At 41.3% G+C, this 24,003-nt stretch overlaps 2 protein-coding genes across 9 annotated transcripts in view; one reads left to right on the top strand and one right to left on the bottom strand.

Moving 5' to 3' along the window:
• Positions 1–3,491: 3,491 nt before the first annotated feature.
• Positions 3,492–13,039, bottom strand: CNRIP1 (cannabinoid receptor interacting protein 1; the record flags this gene model as incomplete). 2 transcript variants are annotated; one of them, XM_080686923.1, is made up of 3 exons in its annotated part: positions 3,492–4,492; positions 10,622–10,772; positions 12,861–13,039. In XM_080686923.1, 3 exons carry the CDS (start codon positions 13,037–13,039, stop codon positions 4,328–4,330), a joined length of 495 nt encoding a protein of 164 aa, XP_080543049.1. In that variant the 3' UTR covers positions 3,492–4,327. The 2 variants fall into 2 exon arrangements, with proteins under 2 accessions (XP_080543049.1, XP_080543050.1); XM_080686924.1 differs by having other exon boundaries at positions 3,493–4,492; positions 12,893–12,984.
• The window catches only part of PLEK (pleckstrin), a 61,912-nt gene continuing 50,163 nt past the window's right edge, over positions 12,255–24,003 (top strand). For 2 of the 7 annotated variants that reach the window (XM_080686920.1, XM_080686916.1), the window contains exons 1-3: positions 12,558–12,578; positions 12,906–13,051; positions 16,409–16,499. Coding sequence is in view for 1 of the 7 variants with exons in the window: in XM_080686918.1 (XP_080543044.1) it covers positions 12,564–12,578 (15 nt within the window). In the remaining 6 variants the exon portion in view is untranslated. Of the gene's footprint in view, positions 12,579–12,905; positions 13,052–13,397; positions 13,557–16,408; positions 16,500–24,003 lie in introns of those variants that run through there. The other 5 variants (XM_080686919.1, XM_080686922.1, XM_080686917.1 and 2 more) reach the window with 5 other exon arrangements.

The following is a 24,003-nucleotide window of genomic DNA, read 5'->3' as shown; positions in this document are numbered from 1 at the left end:
ACAATTGTGTGTCCATCATCCCTATCTAGTATATTTTTGACTTACTTTATCTGCTTTTTCTATTTTTTCTTTGTTTTCTCCCTGTGGAAAAAAAATTATTTTCGGGATACCTACCTCTAGATATCTTGCCTCTAGTTATTCTGCTTCCAATTTCCTAAAAGCCTGAAACCAGATCACCCTACTTGTTAGAACTGTCTCAGAAATGGGAGTCATGGGGTTTTGCGAGAAGACCCCAGCCCCTCGTGAATGTACAGGTGACATCGTGGCGGGGAGGGTTATTTTTTGGCATGTTTTCTGCTCTCGGCTGTGGTCCAGATAGTTTAGATGGCTGGGTAAGTGACTTCTCAGTAAGCCAGGAGTGACAAAATACAAATTCAAGGCATTTCTACTCTCCCACCTGTTCAAAGGGGTTTAGTCATCAACATAATTAGAAGGATGGCCTTGTTCCTCAAGCTTCTGGGTAGCCATCTGATGCTTCGAAGTAGAGAGACGTGGCTACAACTTGTGTAAAAATAGCCCTTCCAGATGGCTGAGGGGCAAAGTTACAACTCAGCAGCTTGATATAGCTGAGCACTCAAGTTTGGGAGCAGGAGGAGAGCTATGCGAGAAGTAGCCAGAGACACTGGGCTGGAGTCCAATCATAAGTGGAACAGTATATGTCAGGAGAGATCATTTAATGTGGCAGATTAGCTGTTAAGATTTCCTGTTTACTTCATCTCCCTCTCCTCCCCATCTACCTGATTCAGCCTTATCTCTTGGCCCCAAGGGAACACACACACACACACACACACACACACACACACACACACACACTTTTTTTAAAAAAAGGAGTATGAAATAGAGGTAAAAACTCTAAATCTTAGAGGGCTTTAGAATTTTCATAGCCTAACTCCTTGTGTTGGAGACAAGCAAACAGACATAGAAAGGTGAAATGAGCTCTTAGGCTCAGCCAGCCTGTTTGTGGGACTCGGTTGCTCCAGCTTCCCGTCCAGGGCTCACCTTCCGGCTCCTCTGGGGGATAGTGTGTGCAGTTCCAACGGGCCACATTTCCTCCTGCTCTGCCTCAAATCATTCCAAACTCAAAAATCCCTGTGTGCTGAGGTTGCATATACAGGAATTGACCAGTGAATGCATAAATAGATGGAACAGCAAATCGATGTTTCTCTCTTTCTCCCTTCCTCTCTCTCTAAAATCAATCAATAAATTTAAAAAATCAAAACCTCTAGTTTTTTATTTTTTGTTGCTGTTGTTTGTTTTGTTAATCCTCGCCCGAGGATATTTTTCTATTGCTTTTTGGGGAGAGTGGAAGAGAGAGGGAAAGACAGAGAGAAACATCTGTGTGAGAGAAACACATGGATTGGTTGCCTCCTGCATGAGTCCGACCAGGGCCCGGACCAGGGAGGAGCCTGCAACTGAGATACGTGCCCTTGAGGGGATCCTAACCCTGGAACCCTTCAGTCCGAAGGCCAGTGCTCTATCCACTGAGACAAACCGGCTAGGGCACCTGTATTTTTTTTTTTTTTTTTTTTAAGGCCATGGAACTATTGCAAAAGCCATATTGCTTCCATTCCTCAAAACAAATACTAAAGCTCTGATGGATCACTAGCTTGAAACCTGTTTCACAAATGAAAATATTTACTAGTCATATACTTCATTAGATTAAAATATGTGGTTTTCATATTTTCATACCTTCTAATCACTGCACTTCTATTGGATATTCTGGAAGAAAACTTAAGCCACTGTCTGTAGTAAATACATGGTTTTAAATATCTCAGTGTCTGTGTAAATAATCGAGTGTTGGCTTTTACAATCACAGTAATTAGGCCGGGCAGTGTTGTTCAATAGTTGAGCGTCGACCCATGCACCAAGAGGTCACCGGTTCTATTCCTGGTCAGGGCACATGCCTGAATTGTGGATTCAATCCCCAGTTATAGGTGTGCAGGAGGTAGCCGATCAATGTTTCTCACTCATCAATGTTTCTATCTCTCTGTCCCTCTCTCTTCCTCTCTGAAATCAATAATAAAATCACAGTAATTAGGAACGGACTAATGCTTGTATTTATCAGCAGTTGTAATAAACACTGTTATTTTCAAAAAACAAGCGGATTGAGAAACGTACTGCTCTCCTAAACCCATTCAAGACTAGGCCAAATCCAAGGCAGTGCTGTGCCCTGCTGGCAGTACAGCCTCATTGCAGGTAGGTGACAAAGGTGGAAAGGGTTTTGATGCCAGCCCTCCAAATTCAGTTCTACAATAAACTGACTCTTTGCAATACTCCTATTAACCTTGCATATTCTTACACGAAGGGTTTACAGGTAGCAAAAAACCAAACCCCCAACTAACTTTTTCTAACACAATAGGATTTGTGCTTCCCAGGTGAATACTGTTGCAAAGTAGTATGATATGTTTCTTTTTTTTTTTTTTAAATTTCTTTATTGATTAAGGTATTACAAATGTGTCCTTATTCTCCCATTACCCCCCACCTCCCATTCATGACCCCACCCCCCTGTTGTCTGTGTCCATTGATTAGGCTTATATGCATGCATATAAGTCCTTTGGTTGATCTCTCCCCCTTACCCCTACCCTCTCCTACCTTCCCTGAGGTTTGACGTTCTGATTGATTGATTGATGTTTATCTGTCTCTGGATCTATTTTTGTTCATCAGTTTATGTTCATTATATTCCACAAATGAGTGAGATCATGTGATATTTATCTTTCTCTGCCTGGCTTATTTCACTTAGCATAATGCTCTCCATCTCCATCCATGTTGTTGCAAATGTTTTTAATCCTCACCCAAGGATATTTTTTCCATTGATTTTAAGAGAGTGGAAGGGAGGGAGAGATGGGGAGAGAGAGAAACATTTTTGTAAGAAAAAACACATTGATTGGTTGCTTCCTGCAGGCAACCTGATGGGATGGAGATCAAACCTGCAAACTGGATACATGCCCTTGACCAGGAATTGAACCCCAGACCCTTAGATGTGCAGGCTGATGCTCTAACCAGTGAGCAACACCAGCCAGGGCAGTCTGTTACTTTTCAAAAGAATGTTTATTTTTTTCCTTCTGAGGGATTCATCCTCAGCCTTCATGCAGGGTGGGCTTTGTGCCAGGTAACTTGTAGTGCCCTGGGAGCAGGCAAGGAGGTGCCCACCCTGGTGGGCACATATTATTACAGCCCCACACCCTCAAGCTGCTCAGCTACAGAGCCTACTGATGATGGAGTACTCACCACGGAAGGCAGAATGGAGAACAGATAGGGACAAGCACTTTTTTATTGCCCATCAAGTGCCCGAGCCCTCATTAGCCCAGTTAGAGCTGGCTGGAGCATGCCGGTTAAATGGTCAGAGCTGATCTTTGAGTAAGTGTGCTCCTTCTAGTCCAGGTCTACCTCTCTCCCCCTGCAGTGCAGATGGAGACCTGGGGTGGTGCTGGCCTGGAGCTGAGGTCCACCTGATGAATAGGTATTGCCCAAATTAAGAAGGTAAGTCGGAGTATGATTTTCAACATCTTTATTAAGAAATATCAAAAGTTGATTACAGTTCCATACACAGTTTTACAAAGTTCAAGTTAAGGGGAGTGTGGGGATGTCACCAATATGCACGTGTGAACACTAGGGCAGCTTGCCAAGGAGGTAACCTTGTAAATCCCGTCACCTTGTGTAACAGTGGTCCACACCATGCCTTTCCCCATTGCCACTAGGTCACAGCACAATGAAGATACTTGAAACTGTTTAAATACATTATGAATACTTGTTCAATATTTCTCCTTTTATTTTGTCATCTTCCTTCCCTGAAAAAGCTGAGCTGTTTACAGGAAGCCCACTTGAGTTCCATTCCCTGCTGTTTGCATTACATTCTCACAAAGCCTGCTTTGAGAGTTGCACAACATTGCAAGTTACACGTTAGCATATTACACTTGGGAAAGAACCCATACACATTGTTATTTTTTATGTAAAGGCTAACAAAAGGAAGAATCACTCAACTTAGGAACAAAACACCACAGTCACTCTGTGGAACCGTGAAATATGGGACTCGCCTGCCAATTCCATGGAGGTCCTCGCAAGCGGCCAACGGCATGACCGAGAACAATTGGATGCAGGGAACCAGCACAGAATACAGAAAGGGATCTTCTCGGGATGGTACATCACGTTCTTTTGTCAGGGACATTGCATCAGAGGGGAATTACACTTTCAAAATAATCGGGGCTAGTAGGTCATTGGCACCGACGGAAACAGCAACGGTGTGGTGTGCCTTGGTGAAGGCTTGTGCTGGGTTATCTAGGAATAGACTTCGGAAGCGATTGTCCAGAAACATCAGAAAGAGCCATCTTCAGAGGAAGGACTCCTTGTTTACCCACATGAGGCTGCGTGTCTCGTTGGGCTTGCACTCATACTCAATGACCGAGAAGGGGCTGCCCCACTGGCAGTGATCTCGCTTGTGGTAATTGTAGAACTTGACTTGCCACACCGTCTCAAAGGTCCCAATGTCAGTGAACTGAGGGAAGAGAAACACACCCCATAAAAACCCCATTCTTCCCTGAGCAATAGGCAAGAGCTAATGTTAGTAAGCTCTTCCATCATCCAGGATAATCAACCAAGGCTCTTTGGGTCAGCAAAGCTTAGACCTTTAATGAACTATCTTCCTTTATTATGGGAGATATTGTCCTGAAAAACTGTCCGTAAACCATTTTTTCCCTCTATGAAATCTTATCCCATCGTGTGGGTGGCATGAGCTATCATATTGTCTTTAATAAAAATACCTCAACAAAATGTATCTGTTTTCCAAATTTAATTTCTGGGAACCGCTCTTAGAATCTGAGAATTTTAGAATTTGCCACAGAAAGGGGGATTGGGAAGAGAACAGGTACTCAAATAATCATATTTGAGTACCTACTAGGTGCTTTGCACATATAAAAATTTGTATAAGGCATTATTCTTACTCTCAAGAAGTTTACATTCTATATGTAATACTTTAAACAATAAAGAATTTAAATTAAAAAAAGAAGTTTGCATTCTACTTTTAGAAGGTAGGCCCTGCAAGTCACTGCACAGAATTCCCCTGAACCATAAGCCCATGACTCTCATGTCGCTGAGAAGAGGGCACAGAACACCCCAGAGGCCACTGGGCAGGTGCTCAAGTGGCCTGTGGGGTAGCCTGACCCAGCTACCACCTCCTGGAGCTATTTAGGGGATCTGGCATTAAACAGCGCGATGCCTGTTGTTATTTTATCCTCTGACCCTCCCTTGTCATGGGAGGGGACAGGGACTGACTTGGCAGGATTCTTAGACTTGTCAGGAGCCAGAAGACAGAAAGGGGGAGGGAAGTGAGAGCTAGGAGCCCTATGCTTGTGGCTGCGACAGGGGGAGGGTGATCAGGTGCTTCCCAGATAGCTTTCCAAGATGCTCTCAAAATTATATCCTGCACTATGGCCTCATCCTGCTAATTTGATTCCCCAAACAAGATCTGGCTTTCCTTTGGGCAGTTTGCTTGACTTGAAAGAATGGAGGATATACCTAGGATCCATAAATCTACTCCCAGGTAAGAAAAATAAAGTATCTCTGTCTAGAGAGTAATGGTTTAAAGACCTATGCAAGTCTACAGCAGCTTTATCCATAATAGCCCCAGACTGGGATCATTCACCTGATGACAGACAATATTTGGCATATCTATCAAATGGCATTTACTCACCAACAAAGGGAACATACTGATTCAGGCAGTGACAAGACTGGATCTGGACCTCAAAGACTTGCTGAGCAAAAGAATCCAGACCCCAAACAATACATACTGTATGATTCTATTTATATAAAACTATAGTGACAGGATATAATGTAAGCTGAGAGGGAACATCTGTGGTAACCCAGGGCCTGGGATGGGAGGAAGGGATGATGATTGATGAAAATGTGCAAGAGGGAACTTTTTGGGATGATGAAAATGTTTGATTGCGGTGGTGGTTATAGAAGTATATGTATATGTTTGTCAAAACTTACTAATCAGTGTGTTTAAGATGGTCATATTTATTATATATAAACTATACCTCAAAGTTGATTAGAAATATCGTTTTTTAGTGTGCTGCAAGGAAACAGCTATTCTAAATACTGCCAATGGGAACTGAATTATATAGCCTTTGGAAAGGTTATTTGTACCAAGTTAAATGTTCTGAGTATACTTGGGTTCAGCAATTCCAACTATAATTTTTCATAAGACTATCATAATGTTTAGAGTACTAAAAATATGAACATTTGGATAAAACTGAAACACAGGTCATTAAAAAGAAAAGATGTCTAATATCTGAAGATATTCAAATATACTTATTAATTTAAGCAATATAGTTTTACAAAGATATTATTGACCTATCAACTTAGCAAACATTTCTAAATACCAGAAGCTAAGCATCTAATAATAGGAAAATATTATGAAAATGGTGGAATATCCATATGAAGGATTTATTCAGGGTGGGGCAAAAGTAGGTTTACAGTTGTGAGCATGCAAAACACTTTATTTTTGTATTATTTCCCATACAAACAACTGTAAACCTACTTTTACCCCCTCTGTATAACCATGAAATAGGGTTATAAATGATGTCAGAAAGTGATTAGAACAATGCCAACAGAAAAAAGATAGATAAAAGCAGTTTATATACAGTATGAGCTCAAATCCATAAAATAAGATATATGGGGGGAAATGAAAACATACTAATAATAGAATTCTAAGTAAAAAAAATTGAGTGGTTTTTCTATCTTTCCTACTCAGATTTTTTGCAATATATGTTACTTTCATAATCAGAAAAGATATTTTAAATGGTGAAATGGATTTATCACCCCTGAAAAATTAACATGTATTTCTCAAATTCTAGAGATTTTATAAATTCTATTAAGCATACATATATGCTAATGAAAACATTAAAAGTTTATGTACAATAGGTTATTAGCAACAATAAAATGAAATTTTGTTTTATAAATCACCAACACATTTGAAGAGGGTTTATAGTATTACTTGTTATTATTGACCAGCACAGGGCATTACACATTTTAAGTGCAATTGAGTTAAGTTAAATTATAAAGATATTTTACAAACACTAGCTGACCTTTTGAGAGAAGAAGCCTGAAACCATGCTAAGTGAGTGGAAGAAACAATGCTGAGGCTTTTTTTTTTTTTTAAAAAAATAAACACAAAAGTTGTGTTTTAAAAATCAAACTGATTATAACAACAGGTAAGAAAAAACTTATGTCTGAATAACCTTAAAACTAAGTAAGTCAATAACCTTAAAACTAAGTAAGTCTCAGTAACACAAGAGAGCAAAATAGAAGTCTGCTGACAGCAATAGTCATAGCTAAATAAATGGCACATGAGGTGCTTCATAGTCGGTTTTGTTTCTCCTTTATTGATGTTGCACCCACAGGCATGTTGTAGTAAACTAAACTGGTGCTTACCATGCCTTAGTTGTTTTAACTTCCCATTAGCCTTCTTCCTTACTATTCTTTCTTCTGGAGTTCTATTTTCTGGGCATCTCACTACCTAGCTCAGAATCTCTTCTCCTTTGGCTAAGAACAGATGGAGTTTTAAAAGCTGACATTCTTCTGGAAGAACAGAAGAAATTACATAGGCTTGCTACTCCCTCTCAACCCATCTGTGCCTTCCAAGGAAAATTTACCCAGGTGGGCTCCCTGGGTGATGCAGTTTATACACAGGTATAATTCTGTGCATTTGTATAGTATTTTTTTTATGCAACACTTTCACACATGTCATTCCACATTGGTCTTGTGATGGATTTTTAACATCTCCATGTTATGAATGTAAGAACTAAGATTCAGAGAGGTGAAGTGACTTTCTCTTGGTTTAGACTAGGCAGCCAGCTAATGATAGGAGCAGGCCAAGAACCTAGGTGCCAGAAGCCAATTCCAGCATGTCAGCAAGGGCTGAATCATCTGGGATGGCTGAAAGGCAATTCCCCAAACCTGAAAAGGATGATTGCTTGCTGCCAGACAGCTCAGGGCATCTTAATCTACATGTTATTGCCTCCTCCTGGCCAAACACCTGAACAGCTGGAGGTAACTCTTCCAATCTGACAATGGATTCTGTACCTAAACCTACCCTTTGATGTGTGTATCTCCACCTTGCCTTAGGACAAATTGTGTTAATAAAAAGCAAGGGGTCCTGAGACAAGGAGAACTTAGTTCCTTTAGCTAAGTCTTTCTCTGACTCCCCAATATGCCTTTCAAAATTATGTTTCGTCTCTGGACTCTTATTTAATTTACGCACAGCCCCTTCTCCAGATTGCTGAACCCTTCTAGATGCCGGATCAAGACCATTGGCATTACCTAGGTTTCCTAATTCCTATCTAGGAACTATCATTACTGTACCAAGCTGTTCATATAAGTAAAAGAGCTACAAGTTGATCATCAGTGGTTTCTTTTTTCTCCTTCAGTGAGAACATATACAGATTGTTACCTGTTGAAAACTTTAACACTGCTATGGACTGAATGTTTGAATTTATCCAATATTCAAGCCTAAATTCTCAATATATTTGGAGGTGGGGCCTTTTGGAGGTCCTGGGGGTGGAGCTCTCATGAATAGGATCTCTCTCTCTCTCTCTTCCTTCATGTGACGACACACCAAGAAAGCAGCCTTCTATGAACCTGGAAGAGTGCTCTCACTAGATTCCAGATCTGTTAGCACCTTGATCTTAGACTTCCAGCCTCCAGATCTGTGAGAAATAAATATTTGTTGTTTAAGCCACCCAGTCTATTGTATTCTACAATTTACATTCTACTATATACCTGGATATTTGCTGTAGTGTCCTTAAAAGTTGCAAGCCTTGGTACATTTTAATTTCACAACTAATGTGAAAGAGAACCCATCAGATTCCAAGGAGAGAAGATGCATTTGTTGTCCCCAGTAATAAATGAGTCATCTGAAGAGCTTGTTTTAAATAATTTCTGTGGTCTTACCACCAGTTGGTCTAGATCCCCAGAGAATTTCCGTGCATTCCCTATGCCACCTACCTCCACTGGAGATATGTGAAATTCACCAAGCTATTAATAAGATCATTCAGAAATCCATTGACTTGGGAGTACAGAACAAGCTTATTATATTGATAAAAATATGATGTTACTTCATTACCAAGTAAATTCAGTATAAAAAGCATCTGTGACTTTTAGTGTAGTGTGATCTATTAATTCCTACTGGATTCCCAGCCTCTCTTCTTTCCTCACATGCTCCCTCTTCCTCAAACTCTTATTCATTCTTTAATTCTTCCTTTAAGAAAGCCATTCTCACCCTACCTGGTTTGGCTCAGTGGATAGAGCCTGAGGACTGAAGGGTCCTGGGTTTGATTCCGTCAAGGGCACATGCCCGGGTTGTGGGCTTGATCCCCAGTAGGGGGAATGCAGGAGGCAGCCGATAGATGATTCTCTCTCCTCACTGATGCTTTTAATTCTCTTTCCCTCTCCCTTCCTCTCTGAAATCAATAAAAAATATATTTTAAAAAAAGAAAGCCATCCTCAATACCTTAAACTAGGATAAGACACCTGGTATGTGCTTCACAGGAACCATTATTTTTTCACTATATAATAATAATAATAATAATAATATATAATAATAATAATTTGCTCTATTATTGATAATCATGTATAATTATGTTTTGCTCCTCTAGATTAGAAACTCTGTAAAACCAGGAATGTCTATTTTGTTTACCACTATTCTCCCAGTGCTTAACATATAGGAAATCCTCATATAATCCTCATATAGGAAATCCTCATTATTTGTTGACAAACTAAGAAAATAAAAAAATTAATAAAATAAAAATCTAAAAACTATAAATAAAATATGAGCATATTGAATTTAGCAATATATTAAGAACCATACATGATGCTTAAGTAGGACTTATTTTAGAAAATAAAGGTATTTTAGCATTTGAAAGTGTATAATATAATTATTACATTAATACATCAAAGGAGATAAGTTATCTCCATAGAGAGGAAAAGAAATTATATGAAATTTCACACACCTCCCAATTTTAAAAATACCTCTTAGTGAACTAGTAAAAGGATGCTTTAACATAATAGGTACTTGAAACTAACATTGTACCTAACAATGCAACTCTGGAGACAAGGCTATCCTTTACCAACACTGGCATGCAAATTTATTCTAGAAACATTAGCCAATGCAATAAGGTGGAGGAAAAAAATCAGGAAATGATGCACTTATATGTAGATTATGATTTTCTAGCTGAAAAACACAAGATCATTAACTGAAAATGTTTAGTATGCAAATTTAGTAAGGTGCCAGTTACAAAATATATGAACACATATTATAAAAGCAATATATTTAAAACAATGCAGGACTGGCTTAAGAATAGACAGATCAATGGAATAGATTAGAAAGTGTAAAAAGGGCCTTAAAATTATTCCCATATAAAAAATGACTATGAAACTGACCTTTGGAGAAGTATGGATTATTTAATTAATTATATTGAGACATTAAGGGCAAATAGATTCTAATATGAAACCATGAGTTTAAATATTTCATTATATACCTTTTCTTAAGGGGAGATAGTGATTGTTTTCTTTTCTGTAGTTGCTATTTGCACAAACACCACACACTACACCCCCAAGCAGGCCTTACCGGCATGGTGATTTGGATGGGTTGTCGTTCTCCACTCTTGGTTGGGGCCACACCTTCTGTATCATATGTGCCCATATAAACAATTCTGTCCCCATCAGGCTCTTTCGACTTCAGCTCCAGTGGGACAACCACACCACCAATGGAAATGTTCCTGCAATGGACTTGAGTTGAGCACATGTGGTAGGAATTAGCTTAGGTACCCTTTCTTGGTCTTGACCACAATCCTAGGCAGGAAACCTACAGGGTGTGGCTAAAGAAGACATTACGGTGTGGTAGAAAGTTCTGAAAATTCAAGAGGCTTGAGTTCTCCAACTCACCAGTCACGTAATCTTAGACAACTACATAATCTCCCTGGATGGACAGCATTCTCATCTAGAATACTTGTACAAGGCCAAGTTAGACTTTAGCAGTAGTCCTCTTTAGTGTCTCTTTTGTGGAGCTATAAAAAACCTACCTATACCCAGCCCCCTCCCAAACCCCAGAGAAGAATTCAATTGGTCTGGTTTGGGCACTGGTAAATTTATTTTAAGACTCTCTAGGTGGTTCTAATGTGTAGGTAAGGTTGAGAACCACTCAACTAGTTCTCTCATGATTTTTCTGTTCCACCAATCAAGGATCCCATGAGTTGGGGTACTCTTCCTCAAGCCAGCTACAACACCAGACATTCTCACTGGCATCATTCTTTTGTTAGGGTAATGGCCCTCAAATAGTCCTGAACTACCAATATCAGATCCCTTGACAACCTATTAAAAAGCAAATTCTTAAGCCCCACTCTAGGGTGGGACTCAGCCTTCTGTGTTTTAACAAGACCTCTAGGTGATTCTGATGTACACTCAAGTTCAAGAACCCCTGGGTTAGGACATTGAAATCCCCTTGATAAAATTAAGTTTTAACTAGAAAAAAAATCGTTTTGTCATTAACACAGATTCACTTGTAGATTAGTTTGAAAAATAGAGAACTACACTCAAGAAAATGGCATAGAGAACAGATAACTTGAGAGAAGAGGTTCCTTGGAAAGAGGGGAAAGAAAATGTCTGGATCTCATGGAGATGCACTGATAACACTGGGAAATGTGAGGACAATGGGTCCATGAAGCTATGGGGGGCGGGGGTGGGGGGTGGGGGCGGGGAGCAGCTGACAAATAGGTGGACCAGGAGCACCAGAAAAAACCGAGGTCTTAGGTCCTTGAATTAGGGCCTGCCACCTGAAAGCCAGTACAAGTTTAGTGAATTAATGACTGCAGATGGACACTTATGCTGAAAAGGTCTCTGGTGGATTCAAGCACATACACCCCTCCTCCCCCGCCCCCCAACTCAGTATATGGTAGATGATATAAATGCTGGCTATTTCCTCCTTCCCCACTAGACTTCACATCAGGTTTAGGTGGAGGCTGAAAGGTAAAGGACCCCACCCCTGGGTGCTTCCCCATAATCTATGAGCCCTCCCACACTGACTTCCCAGCCAGGGGTCTACTAGGTGCATCAGCTGGGGTAGCAGGGAAGAGATAATCCTGCCAGGAGTAAACGGAAAAAACAAAAAACAAAAAACAAAACCACATTTTTTGTTGTTGTTAATGCCAGGCGCCATCACCAGGCTGAACAGAAAACTCAGGAGAAAAAGAAAAACACCCGGCACAGGAAACCGGCAAATTAGGCCAAGCAGAGTAGGCTGCGCTCTGACTGTGGCTGCTCCTCCAACCCGGCGTCCGCAGCCACGGAAGGGCAGATGGAGGAGTGGGGAGCGTCCTCTGGGACCTACAATAACCGCCCTACCGCCGCCTTTACACTCCGTTCCTCAGCCTATAGCTCGTGGGCAGGCCGGGGCGGGATGCCAGGACACGGGAGAGGAGGACCGGGATTGCGGAAGGTGAACTCTGCGGCGAACTGCACGCATCTGCACCACCCCGGCCGCCTGGGGTCCGCGCGGAGGCTGGACAGAAGGGATGATAAATTTACAGGTAAAGAAACAAACAAACAAAGCCAACCCTGAACCCCTGGCTTCCTGTCGCTGTTTTAAACATCCCACCCCGCGATGGGTGGAGGGAAGCCAGAATAGAGGAAAGGCAAGGGTAAGGCAGAGGAGGGGACCAGGGGAACAAGGACTTCTGCCCCCCACCTCCGGGTCCCCCAGGGTGCGGCGCGAGCCAAGAGGGGCCCGGGAGGCTCACGCGTCCCGGGGCCTCTGTCCTCCGCGCGTACCCCAAGGGGGCCGGGCATCCTTGGCGCGCTCCCGCACTCACTCGACCTGCAGCGTGCTGGGCTTAATCTTCACCTCCACCTTGTAGGAGGAGCCGGTGAGCAGCTTGATGGTGCGGTTCTGGCCGAAGCGCTGCCCGTCCACCTTGAAGAAGACCGGACCATCATTGGGCTGGATGCGCAGCGCGATGGAGAGGCGCACCAGGCCGGGCAGGTCCCCCATGGCTGGGCACAGGTCGGCAGGGCGGGCGCGGAGGCTCCGGGGGGCGGAGGAGAGCTCGGGCTGTGACCCAGCGGCTGGAGAGCGGTGGGCGGAGAGGAAGTGCGAGTAGGGAGGAGGAGGCGGAGGGAAGGCTGCCGTTAGTAGCCCACGCCGTCGCAGCAGTCCGCCGGGGCTCTGGAGCAGCTCCTGAGGCTGTGGCCTCCCGCCCCACTAGGCGAGGAAGCGCACCGCAGGGACAGCTGCGAGGCCCCGAGCCTCCCCATTCCCCCGCTCCCCGTGCTGCGCCCTCCGGGCACCCGTGGGCTTGCTCCAGCCTGCAGGCTACGGGTAGATCAGCGTGGCTGGGGGCGAGAGAGTTAATCCTGTTTACGCACCACAATCCCCTGCAGCTAGGGGAGAGGAGGATATTTAGGCTCCTCCTAGAGCGGCGCGGTTTGGTCGATGGAGAGGATTGGGAGGAAGGGGTTCAGCGACACGACATCAAGTAGCGAGATCTCCTAATGTGGATGCCTCCTCGGTCAGCAAAGGGATGTGGACACCATTACTCGCGGATGAGGTCCCAGGCAGGCAGGACGAGACTGAGAGGCGAAAGGGAGACTGGAAGCGAGCAGGGCAGGGAACCGCTAGCCAGTGATTTAAATTTCAGGAAATAGGAGTCTTTCCAAAGCGCAGGGGAAATGGCCGAGGAAAGGCGCAGTTCCTTCTCATGTGGACTGCAAGCTACACTGGATTCGGAATGTGCGCGAGAAAAGGGGAAAGATGAAGAGAAAGAAAATAAGCAATTCTTAAGGAGGTACACATTCTGGCGGTGTATATTTTAACTATGCATATCCTTGTCTCAAGAATGACAGGGTAATGAATCATACACATATATTTATAGTTCTTGATGGGTGAGCTATTAACCCTGTAAAAGGCAACTGGCATATCTGGAAGGCATAGTTGGTGGACTATGTCCAGGAGGGATCCTCCATCAAAGATTATTGGTAGAGCACCTGGCCGGACATATTTGCATATTAAGTATGGTTACAGAGACTTCAAAGCAGGAGTCGGTTGACAGATCCTGATTTTGGAAGCAAGCAGAGACCTGGGGTATTAGGGCTCTATTGAGAATGGTTTCAGAGAGCGGAGAGCAAGCTTCTGCTTCAGCACCACCCAGGTGGATAGTACCAGGACCGGTGAGCACACCTGGGTGATGGAGAAGCGGTTAGTGAGGACTAGTGGTAGGAACGGGTCTGTTTGGCAGTATTTGTTCACCAGGGCTGGTACCACTTTTCTTTAGAAGTAGCGTCATCTCGAAAGTGATTTATTTCCTACATTATTCTACAAAAATAAATCAGTTTTAACTCTCATTCCGGAGTTGTTTGCAATATTCCCTACACTATTCTGAATAGTATTATACTGTGTAGAGCTGCAGAATTTTGTATGATTGCTTCCCTGACACCGGATAGATTTGCCGATCACACCGTAGTTGCTTATATAATGTTTTTTTGGTTTCTCAATAAGACTTGGCTTCTTCAGATCACCAAATAATGTCTATCATAGTGTCTTCTGCACAGGGAACCTTCAAGTATTTTCTAATTTAATCAGCTTGTTCCCACTTGAAGGGAGGGAGTCAGACTGGATGGAATGGATTGAAAGTGTCCCTGGCAGCAAAAGCAGTTTGTGTAGTTGTTCAACCCAAAAGCACTACAGTCAGACTTGTTAAAAATCCATACTCTACCACTTCACCTGTTGTGTGACCTGGGGTTTCATAATTTCTGGGAAACAGTTTTCTCATCTGTAAAATGGGTCAGGGAAGCAGATACTATCTCTCTGATAGAGTTGTGATAAAGAACAAATGAGAAATGCACATTTTTGTACCTGGCTCTAATATTAGCAATCATTATTAATTTGAAACCCAAAGAGCAGTAGACATATGTAAGGATGCTCAGCCATTCCTAGAAGAAGAGCCAGAGGAATGAAAATTAAAGCAGTAATATCAAAACTATTTTGGCCTATCAGCTTGGCAATTTTTTCACTATATTTGTAATTAGTTTCATTATAAAGAATTCCAATTAGGAGGACCAGCTAAATGAAGACACACATAGGGTGAGGTCTGGAAGGAAACAGAGTTGGCAAACATTGTAAATACTTAAACTTCAGTGTTGGCAAGATGTAGCGAAATCAGTACTGTTTTATATTGGAGAAAAGTATAACTGCTATAACCTTTTATTAGAAGTAATCTGAGGAATTTATTGAAAGTTTAAAATTATACATATATATCCATTGAGTCAACAATCCTACTTTTTAAAACCTACCCTTCAGAAGAAATAAAGGCATCATCACCCTGGATATGTGTAATATGGGTATTTATTGCAACATTGATTACAAAACTCAAAACAAAGAATAAACTGAATGTCAAAAATAAATGGCTGAATAAGTTTCTATATGCCCATACTATAGAATTTATGTAACTTCTTAAAATAATAAATTATATGTTATATTGGCAAACACGTATGCTAAAACTGTTATTGACAACTGTTACTACACTGTGGTAAACTATGGAGGTCCAAGGGCAGGCATTTTTGTCTGTTTTGTTCATTGCCATATCCCCAGTCCAGTACATGGTAGTGCTCCATAAATATTTGTTAATTGTGTGGGAAGCCACCGCTTTCCCAATACTGTCATAAGAGTGCACCAAGGAATGCAGAGGCCGATGGACCTTGGACTTAGCAGGGTTGTGTTGAGATAGTGGTGGCTCGAAGCAATTACCTGACCTGATAGCCTCAAAGTAAATGTTTACTGTTCTTTACTGATCTTTACTGACCTTTGAGATGGTCTGTCTGCTACCTGTTTGCCGTGCTTTACTGAGGGCAAGATGTGTATCTAAAACTGAACAAAAAGCAGACCGGCCAGAATCTCGGTGTGTGCTCTTCACGAAAGAGACACCCCTGGCCCCCAATGCCTTCTAAATTCATATTTCTTGTATAGCATTTTCATTTGTGCGTCGGCCCCTTCTTCAGATCCTGAACCCTAGCCATGCAGGTTGCGGCAAAATTGAATTCCTATCCTTGTTGCAAATATGTTCATTTGGAAATTCTTCCATGTCTTGAAAAGTAATTAGTTAGATCTATATGATTTATCTGGAATAATGTAAAGAGAAAAATCTAATTGTAAATAATATCTATAGTATGACGGTATTTTAAAACACTTAAAAAATTAAAACCATATTAATTTGTACATATTTTTATTAATTTCAAAAAGCATTAGACGTACACAGCAAACAATGGTTATTCTGGTGAATGGGGATGGAAAGAGAATTACTTTAGTTTTTCAGAATTACTTTACGTTTTTTTGGAAATTTTACTTTTTTTCTCACTTTTTGATCAGCAGTCCTACAGTCTCAAACCAACTTCTACCTGTGTATTGATGAAAGTTTTGGACATGGAGTGAGATGACTTCAGTTTGAATTCTGTCTCAGGTATTAATTGTTTTCTTTATGCAAAGCACTTAAAATGTTTGTATTTCAATTTTTATTGTTGTAGAATGGAAATTAAAATGCTTCCTTCTCAATGTAGTGAGAATTAAATGAAGAAATGAAAAGTGTTTTAAAAATTGCTTTTCAAATATGAGGTGTTACTAATGCTAGGCAACATGCATTATTAAAAACATATTCAGAACCATAAAATGCAACTTCTTAAAATGAAATTAATAAATGTAAAAGTAACTGGACAATTTCTTATCATTGATACAAATATGCAACAAATCTGGGTATGGAGTCTAATGGACCTGTATTTACAGCCCAGTTCTGCTGAGTACAAGCTGGGTGACCTTGAGCAAGACAAGCTACGTAGTCTCTCCAGGATCCAGTGTTTTCATTAGTACAATGATGATGGGAACATATATAATGCTCATAGAACCAAATGAGATAACATAAAATACACAAGAGTAGTAGTCACATATAAGCTCAATATATTGTAGCTATTTCTGTTCACTTGAAAGTATACTTACTATATTTTTTAAGGTGTCTAGTGTTATTACCTCAAATTGATGGCCTTAAACACTGTCTGTCAGCAGGGCAACCATTATTACCATTCTTTTGGAAATTGGGAATTAGGCTAATAACATTCCATGTTCACTGTTCCAGTCTCTATGGTAAATTCATATTATAGACTTTAAAAAGGTATCAGTATTATGATATAGGACATTGTGTGTGTGTGTGTGTGTGTGTGTGTGTGTGTGTGTATGTGTATGTGGGCAAAAGTAGGTTAAATTCCAGCCATTATTACCTAAAAGATAAATCATAAGTAAGGATAGAAAATAATACAAATAAATAATACTATAATAAATAAATAAATAATAATATAAGAATAAATTCTTGTGTATTCACAACTGTAAACCCACTTTTGCCCACCCTTGTATATGTAAAATCCAAACCCAGCACATTTTACTCTCTTTTTCATTCCTTCTGTCCCCTAAGAGTACACTTTTGGATAGGAATTTTTTTTTTTAAATATATTTTATTGATTTTTTACAGAGAGGAAGGGAGAGGGATAGAGAGTTAGAAACATCGATGAGAGAGAAACATCGATCAGCTGCCTCCTGCACACCTCCTACCGGGGATGTGCCCGCAACCAAGGTACATGCCCTCGACTGGAATCGAACCCGGGACCTTTCAGTCCGCAAGCCGACGCTCTATCCACTGAGCCAAACCGGTCAGGGCTTGGATAGGAATTTTTAATGATCTCTTGAAATTTATTTTACATTTAGAGTTCTTCAATCAAATAAGAAACAAATTGAGTAAAGGAAGATAGAGCACCTGGGTGTTTCTCACATCCTGACTCCCACCTCTCTTTCCATCCATCATGCACATATGTGCCCGCATGCTCAGATGCCTCAAATATTCTCAAACTGAAACAGAATATACAGTCTCAATCCTTCTCTAAATGTATTTAAAGTATTGGCGGACATTATGAAATTCTCAGGCTCTGAAATCACAAAATACAATGAGACAATTTCCTGCTAATGACAACTGGTCTGGCTCCAAGCTTGTCAGGATCATGAAATTGGCTCCATTATTTTCTTTTTTCTCCTGCCTTATGCTTTACAAAATGTCATCTTAAATAATCACAGGACCTGTAATACTGATGAGTAAGAAGCCATAAACAGTGGAATAGATTGTGCATTATAAAGGAAATGAAGGGACTGATTGAAAATCAAAGCACAGTTCTTGAAGATGAAACTGTCACTTAAAGCACAACATACTGTCCGAAAACATGCTGAAAATTGTACATGAGGAGAGATGGGAGTTAACAGGGTAGGAAGCAGTAAATAGACTTTTATTTATTTATTTTCTTGAGATGGAAAGATGCTATTAAGGCTCTAGATTCTGAAAATCTGACCAGTGTTTTATGGAAAATAATGTGCAGGAAATTTCCCCCCTCACTTTTTTTTTTTTTTTTTTACTAGTTCCATAAATGACACATAGACATTCCGAATGCTGGAGTTGTTTCTGAGTATAGCAGGGTTCATGGACGGGGCACTCAGACAAAGGACTGGGTTTGAGTCAAAGAAGAGGCGTCTTGAGAGCTTCAATATATGTAGAGTGGCTGGTATTAGGAACTCAGTCTAACATAGGTGCTGTATTCCTTATCTATGGATGCATAAAAAATTATAACTTAGCAGCTGAAAACAATGTGCATGCATTATCTTACAATTTCTGGGGAGTCAGGAGCTCAGGAGAGTTTAGTTGGATGATTTTGGTGCAAAGTTTCAACCATTCAAGCTGTTAGCCAAGGATACAGTGACCTGAAGATTTGATGGGAGTGGAGGGTCTGTTTTCAAGCTCACTCACATGGGTGTTGCCAGGAAGCCTCAGTTGCTTTCTGATTGTGGGCTGGAGGTTTCAGTTCCTCACTCTTTGGGCCTCACCACATAACATGGCATAGATCCAAGACAGAAACTGCAGTCTTTATAACCTTACTAGAGGCCCGGTGCACGGAATACGTGCACTGGTGGGGGATGTGGCCTGCGGGGATCGGCCTGCTGTGGGAGCACCGCTCATCCCAGTCAGTCAAGTGGCTGCACAGCTGCTCATCCCGGTCAGCTGAGTGGCTGTGGACCTGCCCTCTGAGCAGCTGCTCCCACTGTGGGAGTGGCATTCATCCCAGTCAGCCGTGGCGCTCCCACTTTGGGAGTGCGCTGACCACCAGGGGGCAGCTCCTGCGTTGGAGCGTCTGCCCCCTGGTGGTCAGTGAGCATCATAGTGACTGGACAACCGGTCATTCTGGTCATTCCGCCGTTCGGTTGCTGGGCTTTTATTATATAGGATCTTGGAAATGACATACCATCGCCATTACCATATGCTATTGTGATAAGGGAGAGAACTTCACCAGGGGTGACTACAGGAGGTGGATATCACTGGGGGACAACTTGGAGGCTAGGTACCTCAGGTACAAAAGCATTTATTAATAAGATGGTTCTCCCTAGAAATGTCAGGTTGATCAGAAATCTTCCTTGTAAGGAAGCCCCAAAGCATAGATATATTTTTGTTTGAATAAATAGAATTTTTTTTAGTGGTCACTGCACCACAAATATTTAAAATTGGGTCAACAAAATATAGCCTTTGGGCCCAATTTGATTCTGCCTATTTTTTTGTATGTTTCATGAACTAAGAATGGTTTTACATTTTTAAATGATTGGAAAAATAGGAAGAATAATTATATTTAATGACAGGTGAAAATTACATAATTCATATTTCAGTGTCCATAGATAAAGTTTTATTGGAACACAGCTATACTCATTTGTTGAGATATTGCCTAGGGCTGCTCTTGTAGTAAAACAGCAGAGTTGAGAAATTGCAACAGAGACTGTATGGCCTACAATCTAAAATATTTATTATTGGGATCTTTACTTAAAAAGTTTGCCAACCCCTGACTTAAAAGGACATTTTTGAATAAATTTAAAATAATATCCTTGTAACTTATAAATTATAAAAGGATAGGAAGAATTTTTTTATTGATAATAGAGTATGTCATAAGGATTAATATTTGTGTAAATATAAATTAATATTTATGTAATGAAATAATGAAACCAGACAACCAATGGATCTGGGCTACCTGTCACTGCTTGGGCCAATTTAGCGGAGACAGGGTTGAATCATATATTATTCCAATAATGCTGGCAGTATGGGAGAGCAGCAGGTCATCCACAAAAATCTGCTCTGCACCCATCCCATCATAAGCCAGCTGCTTATATTGGGTAGAAGGGCAAAGATTATGTGGGGAAGTAGGAATTACAGGCATGAGAAAGTAGGCATGGGATAATCATTACAGGTTATGCCATGTGGGCTGGCGGGTCGCAGGAGGGTGGGCACCTCCAGGCACCCTGGGACCAGATTACAAGCAATAGGGACAGGTGCCTCCAAGACTAGATTGTTTCGGCCACGAGGTTGTAAATCTTTCCATAATGATAGGCAGTTCTCGGGACAGGAGGATGGACTGCATTCTGATGTTAGCTCCCATGTCCCAGGGCGTACAACTCCCAGCCAGGTGAAAATGTGCTTTCTGGTCAGAACAGAACCATCGTGGTTAACAGAGCATGATTAATATTTATTATAATTATAATTAGTTTTCAGAATTCTATTTCTGCCCCTAACAGTTCCTTTGCTGGGGCTGAGGGCCACCAAGGTTCCTGTGCATCCTGAGGACTGGGCATTCTGTACATTATAGGGCTCACCAGTACCCTTCTAACCACTACCTTTCATTATTTAAGTAAGTGAGGGGTAACAGAATTTGCCACCTCCAAATATGCCACTTTGACATAAGGCAATGAATCTAAAATGCGTATAAGAAAAAGAAAAAATGTCTTCCCTTACACAAGTCAGAATCAGAGCGCTTTGGCAATTAAATACTACTAATAAAGTTGGTGTGGGGTGGGAATGGTATAATCAGAGAATGTACACTATGGTTTTAAAAATAACATTTGCCTTTTCCCCCTTCGTTTTTCTTGTTTATATTTCCTAGAATGAATAATGAATATGTATTACTTTTAGGCTATGAAATGAAAGGATAATCAAGCTATTTTTACAAACAGGATCAGAGACGGAAATGAGACCAGGCGCCCTGGATGCACTGGTTACAACTGAGCTTACTCCGTTTAGATCTGACTTTTGGGGGGAGTTAAGGGAAAAAAAGTTGAGACAGGAAATATATGGATTATTTAGTCTGATAAAAAAATAAGCAAACATATTTTTCTAAAGAGACAAAGTTTTTTTCTGGCACTGAATTTAAGGAGAAATTTTGTATGCGTGTGGGTTCTTGTTCAAGGTACATGGAGTAATTTAATAAATATCTTAAAATGTGGTTTTGCAAAAGACAGATTGTTCTTCAAATGAATTTTTATATTAGTATACTGTAAAAAACTAAGAGACTTACATTCCATCTTAACCAAGTGAAGATTTCTGTAAGAGACCAAAATAATAATATCATATAAATTCCATTCTCCAGATATTACCTAATATAGGTAATAGATCCTAGCTCTCACTCTCACCTACCTCAGAGCCAAATTCAGAATTTCATCCTGAAAGGATTCAGTGCCAAAAATCCTTGAGGGAGGGATGAAGACCTTGAGACTCCCAGAGCAAGAATGATGGGCCAAGTACAGGTATAGAAACTCACTGGGACAGAAAGCTCCAGATGCCTAGCAAGGGGCAAACTGGGAAAACAAGAACCTCGCCCCCAGGGTAACCTATCCTCCCCATTTCATATCACTAGTCAGGCCGCTTGGACCCCGATCTTCCAAAGTAGATCCAAATTCACTTTTTCTTTTTACACTGGACAGACATATTTATGGTTAGTTTGTTATTCACATTTCTCACCAAACAACAGAAACTTAATGAAACTCATCCAGTGGAGTTTCTTCCTCTTTCCAGTTACCTATTTCTCTTTCCAAATTGCTACAAATCCTCTCTGTGGTCCAGGCTTAGCTTTTGTCCTCAACTGAGGATAACCTAGCTCTTGTCTACCTTATTTAAAAAACAACCAACCACCACCACCAACAACAACAAAAAATCCAAAAAACAAAAGCCTGGTTTGGTTAGTGGAGTAATTTCCATTTATTGTTCTCAAGCAAGACTATAATGCCTTACCAACCTACTGAAAAATGACTTCTGCTTTTGGCATGACAGTAGACCACATAATCTCCTCTTAGAAAACAACTAGGATCTATATAAAACACAATTTTTATTATATTGCTTATATATCACAGCAAATAGAGAACCTTCCAAAGGAAAAAATAAAAATCCCAAAGAACCTCAAGTGCCTCTGAGAAGGCAGAACTGAACAGGAAGCAAATGAAATTGCAGTCTAAAACCATGTAGATAAAAAGAGAATGAGAGTCCATATAATTAATAAACTACAACTTAGACCACCAAGAACTTTAGAAATGTAAAATAGCTATGGATGAAATGTTTAAAGAAACAAAAGGCGAATGTTAGGTCTGATCAAATAATTGAATCGATACCCCTTCCCTGGGACTGACCTTTAGACCACTTCACAACCAACATTCCCTTTTGCTTAGACCACAGTCCATCTGCTAAGACCACATTCCTCTTGCTAAGACCATTATCCTTCCCCTCCAGACCTTCCCAGGATCTGGACCCTCCCAGAGAATTCTCCTCCCAGAAAAAGCCCACCTGGAGTCCTTTAAAATCTCTGACTCCCTTTCCCTGGGTGTTGATGCCATTTTGGGTCTCAGCCCATCTGGCTTTCCAGATGACCTAATACATTTACAATTCTTTACCCCTTTTGGCTTCGTGCATTCCTCCTTAGGTGACCCTGACATTTGGTGCTGAAAACAAGCCCTACTTATATTTAGGAAATACCACCCCTAGACACCATCACAACCTCCTTTTGTACCCAGGCCTCACTGAGCAAGGATTTGGGCTCTGAAGGAAAACATTGTTCCCTTTCAGGAGGAAGCAGCTAAGAGACCCTGTGCCCCCTTTTCTCTGAAAGGATTCAGTGCCAAAAATCCTTGAGGGAGGGATGAAAACCTTGAGACCCCCAGGGCAAGAATGATGGGCCAGGTACAGGTATAGAAACTCACTGGGACAGAAAGCTCCAGATGCCTAGCAAGGGGCAAACTGGGAAAACAAGAACCTCGCCCCCAGGGTAACCTATCCTCCCCATTTCATATCACTAGTCAGGCAGCTTGGACCCCTGATCTTTTCTTTCCTAAAGCTAACTAACATCTAGGTCTTAGTTGTAGTTCAGCTCCAGGCCCAGAAAAGCAGCAAAACCAGATAAGTGACACTGTGGCAGCCTCAGGACCAGCTTTTACCTCCTAAGTCCCTCAATAGGACCGCTTTCGAGCCTTCACCAACTAGTATCTTGGGGACATCATGGTGCTGTGACCCCTTGCTCCAACCATGAGGAATCTATACAGTGTTCCAGCTGACTACAAAGTCCATCTCCCTATGATCTCCATGTCCCCTCCCCCGGAAGTAACTACAGAAGATATGTATGACCTCTGTTCCTATTCCATAAAACACAAAGGCTGGAATGTTAGGTCTGATCAAATAATTGAATTGATACCCCCTCCCCAGGGAACTGATCTTTAGACCACATCACAACTGACATTCCCTTTCGCTTATTTCCATTTGCTAAGACCACATTCCTCTTCTTTTTTTTTTTTTTTTCTTTTTAAAAGTATTTTTATTGATTTCAGAGAGGAAGGGAGAGGGAGAAAAAGATAGAAACATCAACGATGAGAGAGAATCATTGATAAGCTGCCTCCTGCACACCCCACACTGGGGATTAAGCCTGAAACCAGGGCATGTGCTCTTGCCCAAAATTGAACCTGGGACCCTTCAGTTCACAGGATGACACTCTATCCACTGAGCCAAACCAGCTAGGGCTCACATTCCTCTTGATAAGACCATTATCTTTCCCCTCCAGATCCTCCCAGAGAATTCTCCATCCAGA

This window comes from Plecotus auritus, assembly GCF_963455305.1.
Source record: "Plecotus auritus genome assembly, chromosome: 8".
NCBI lineage: Eukaryota > Metazoa > Chordata > Mammalia > Chiroptera > Vespertilionidae > Plecotus > Plecotus auritus.
This window is presented reverse-complemented; position numbering and strand designations above follow the sequence as displayed.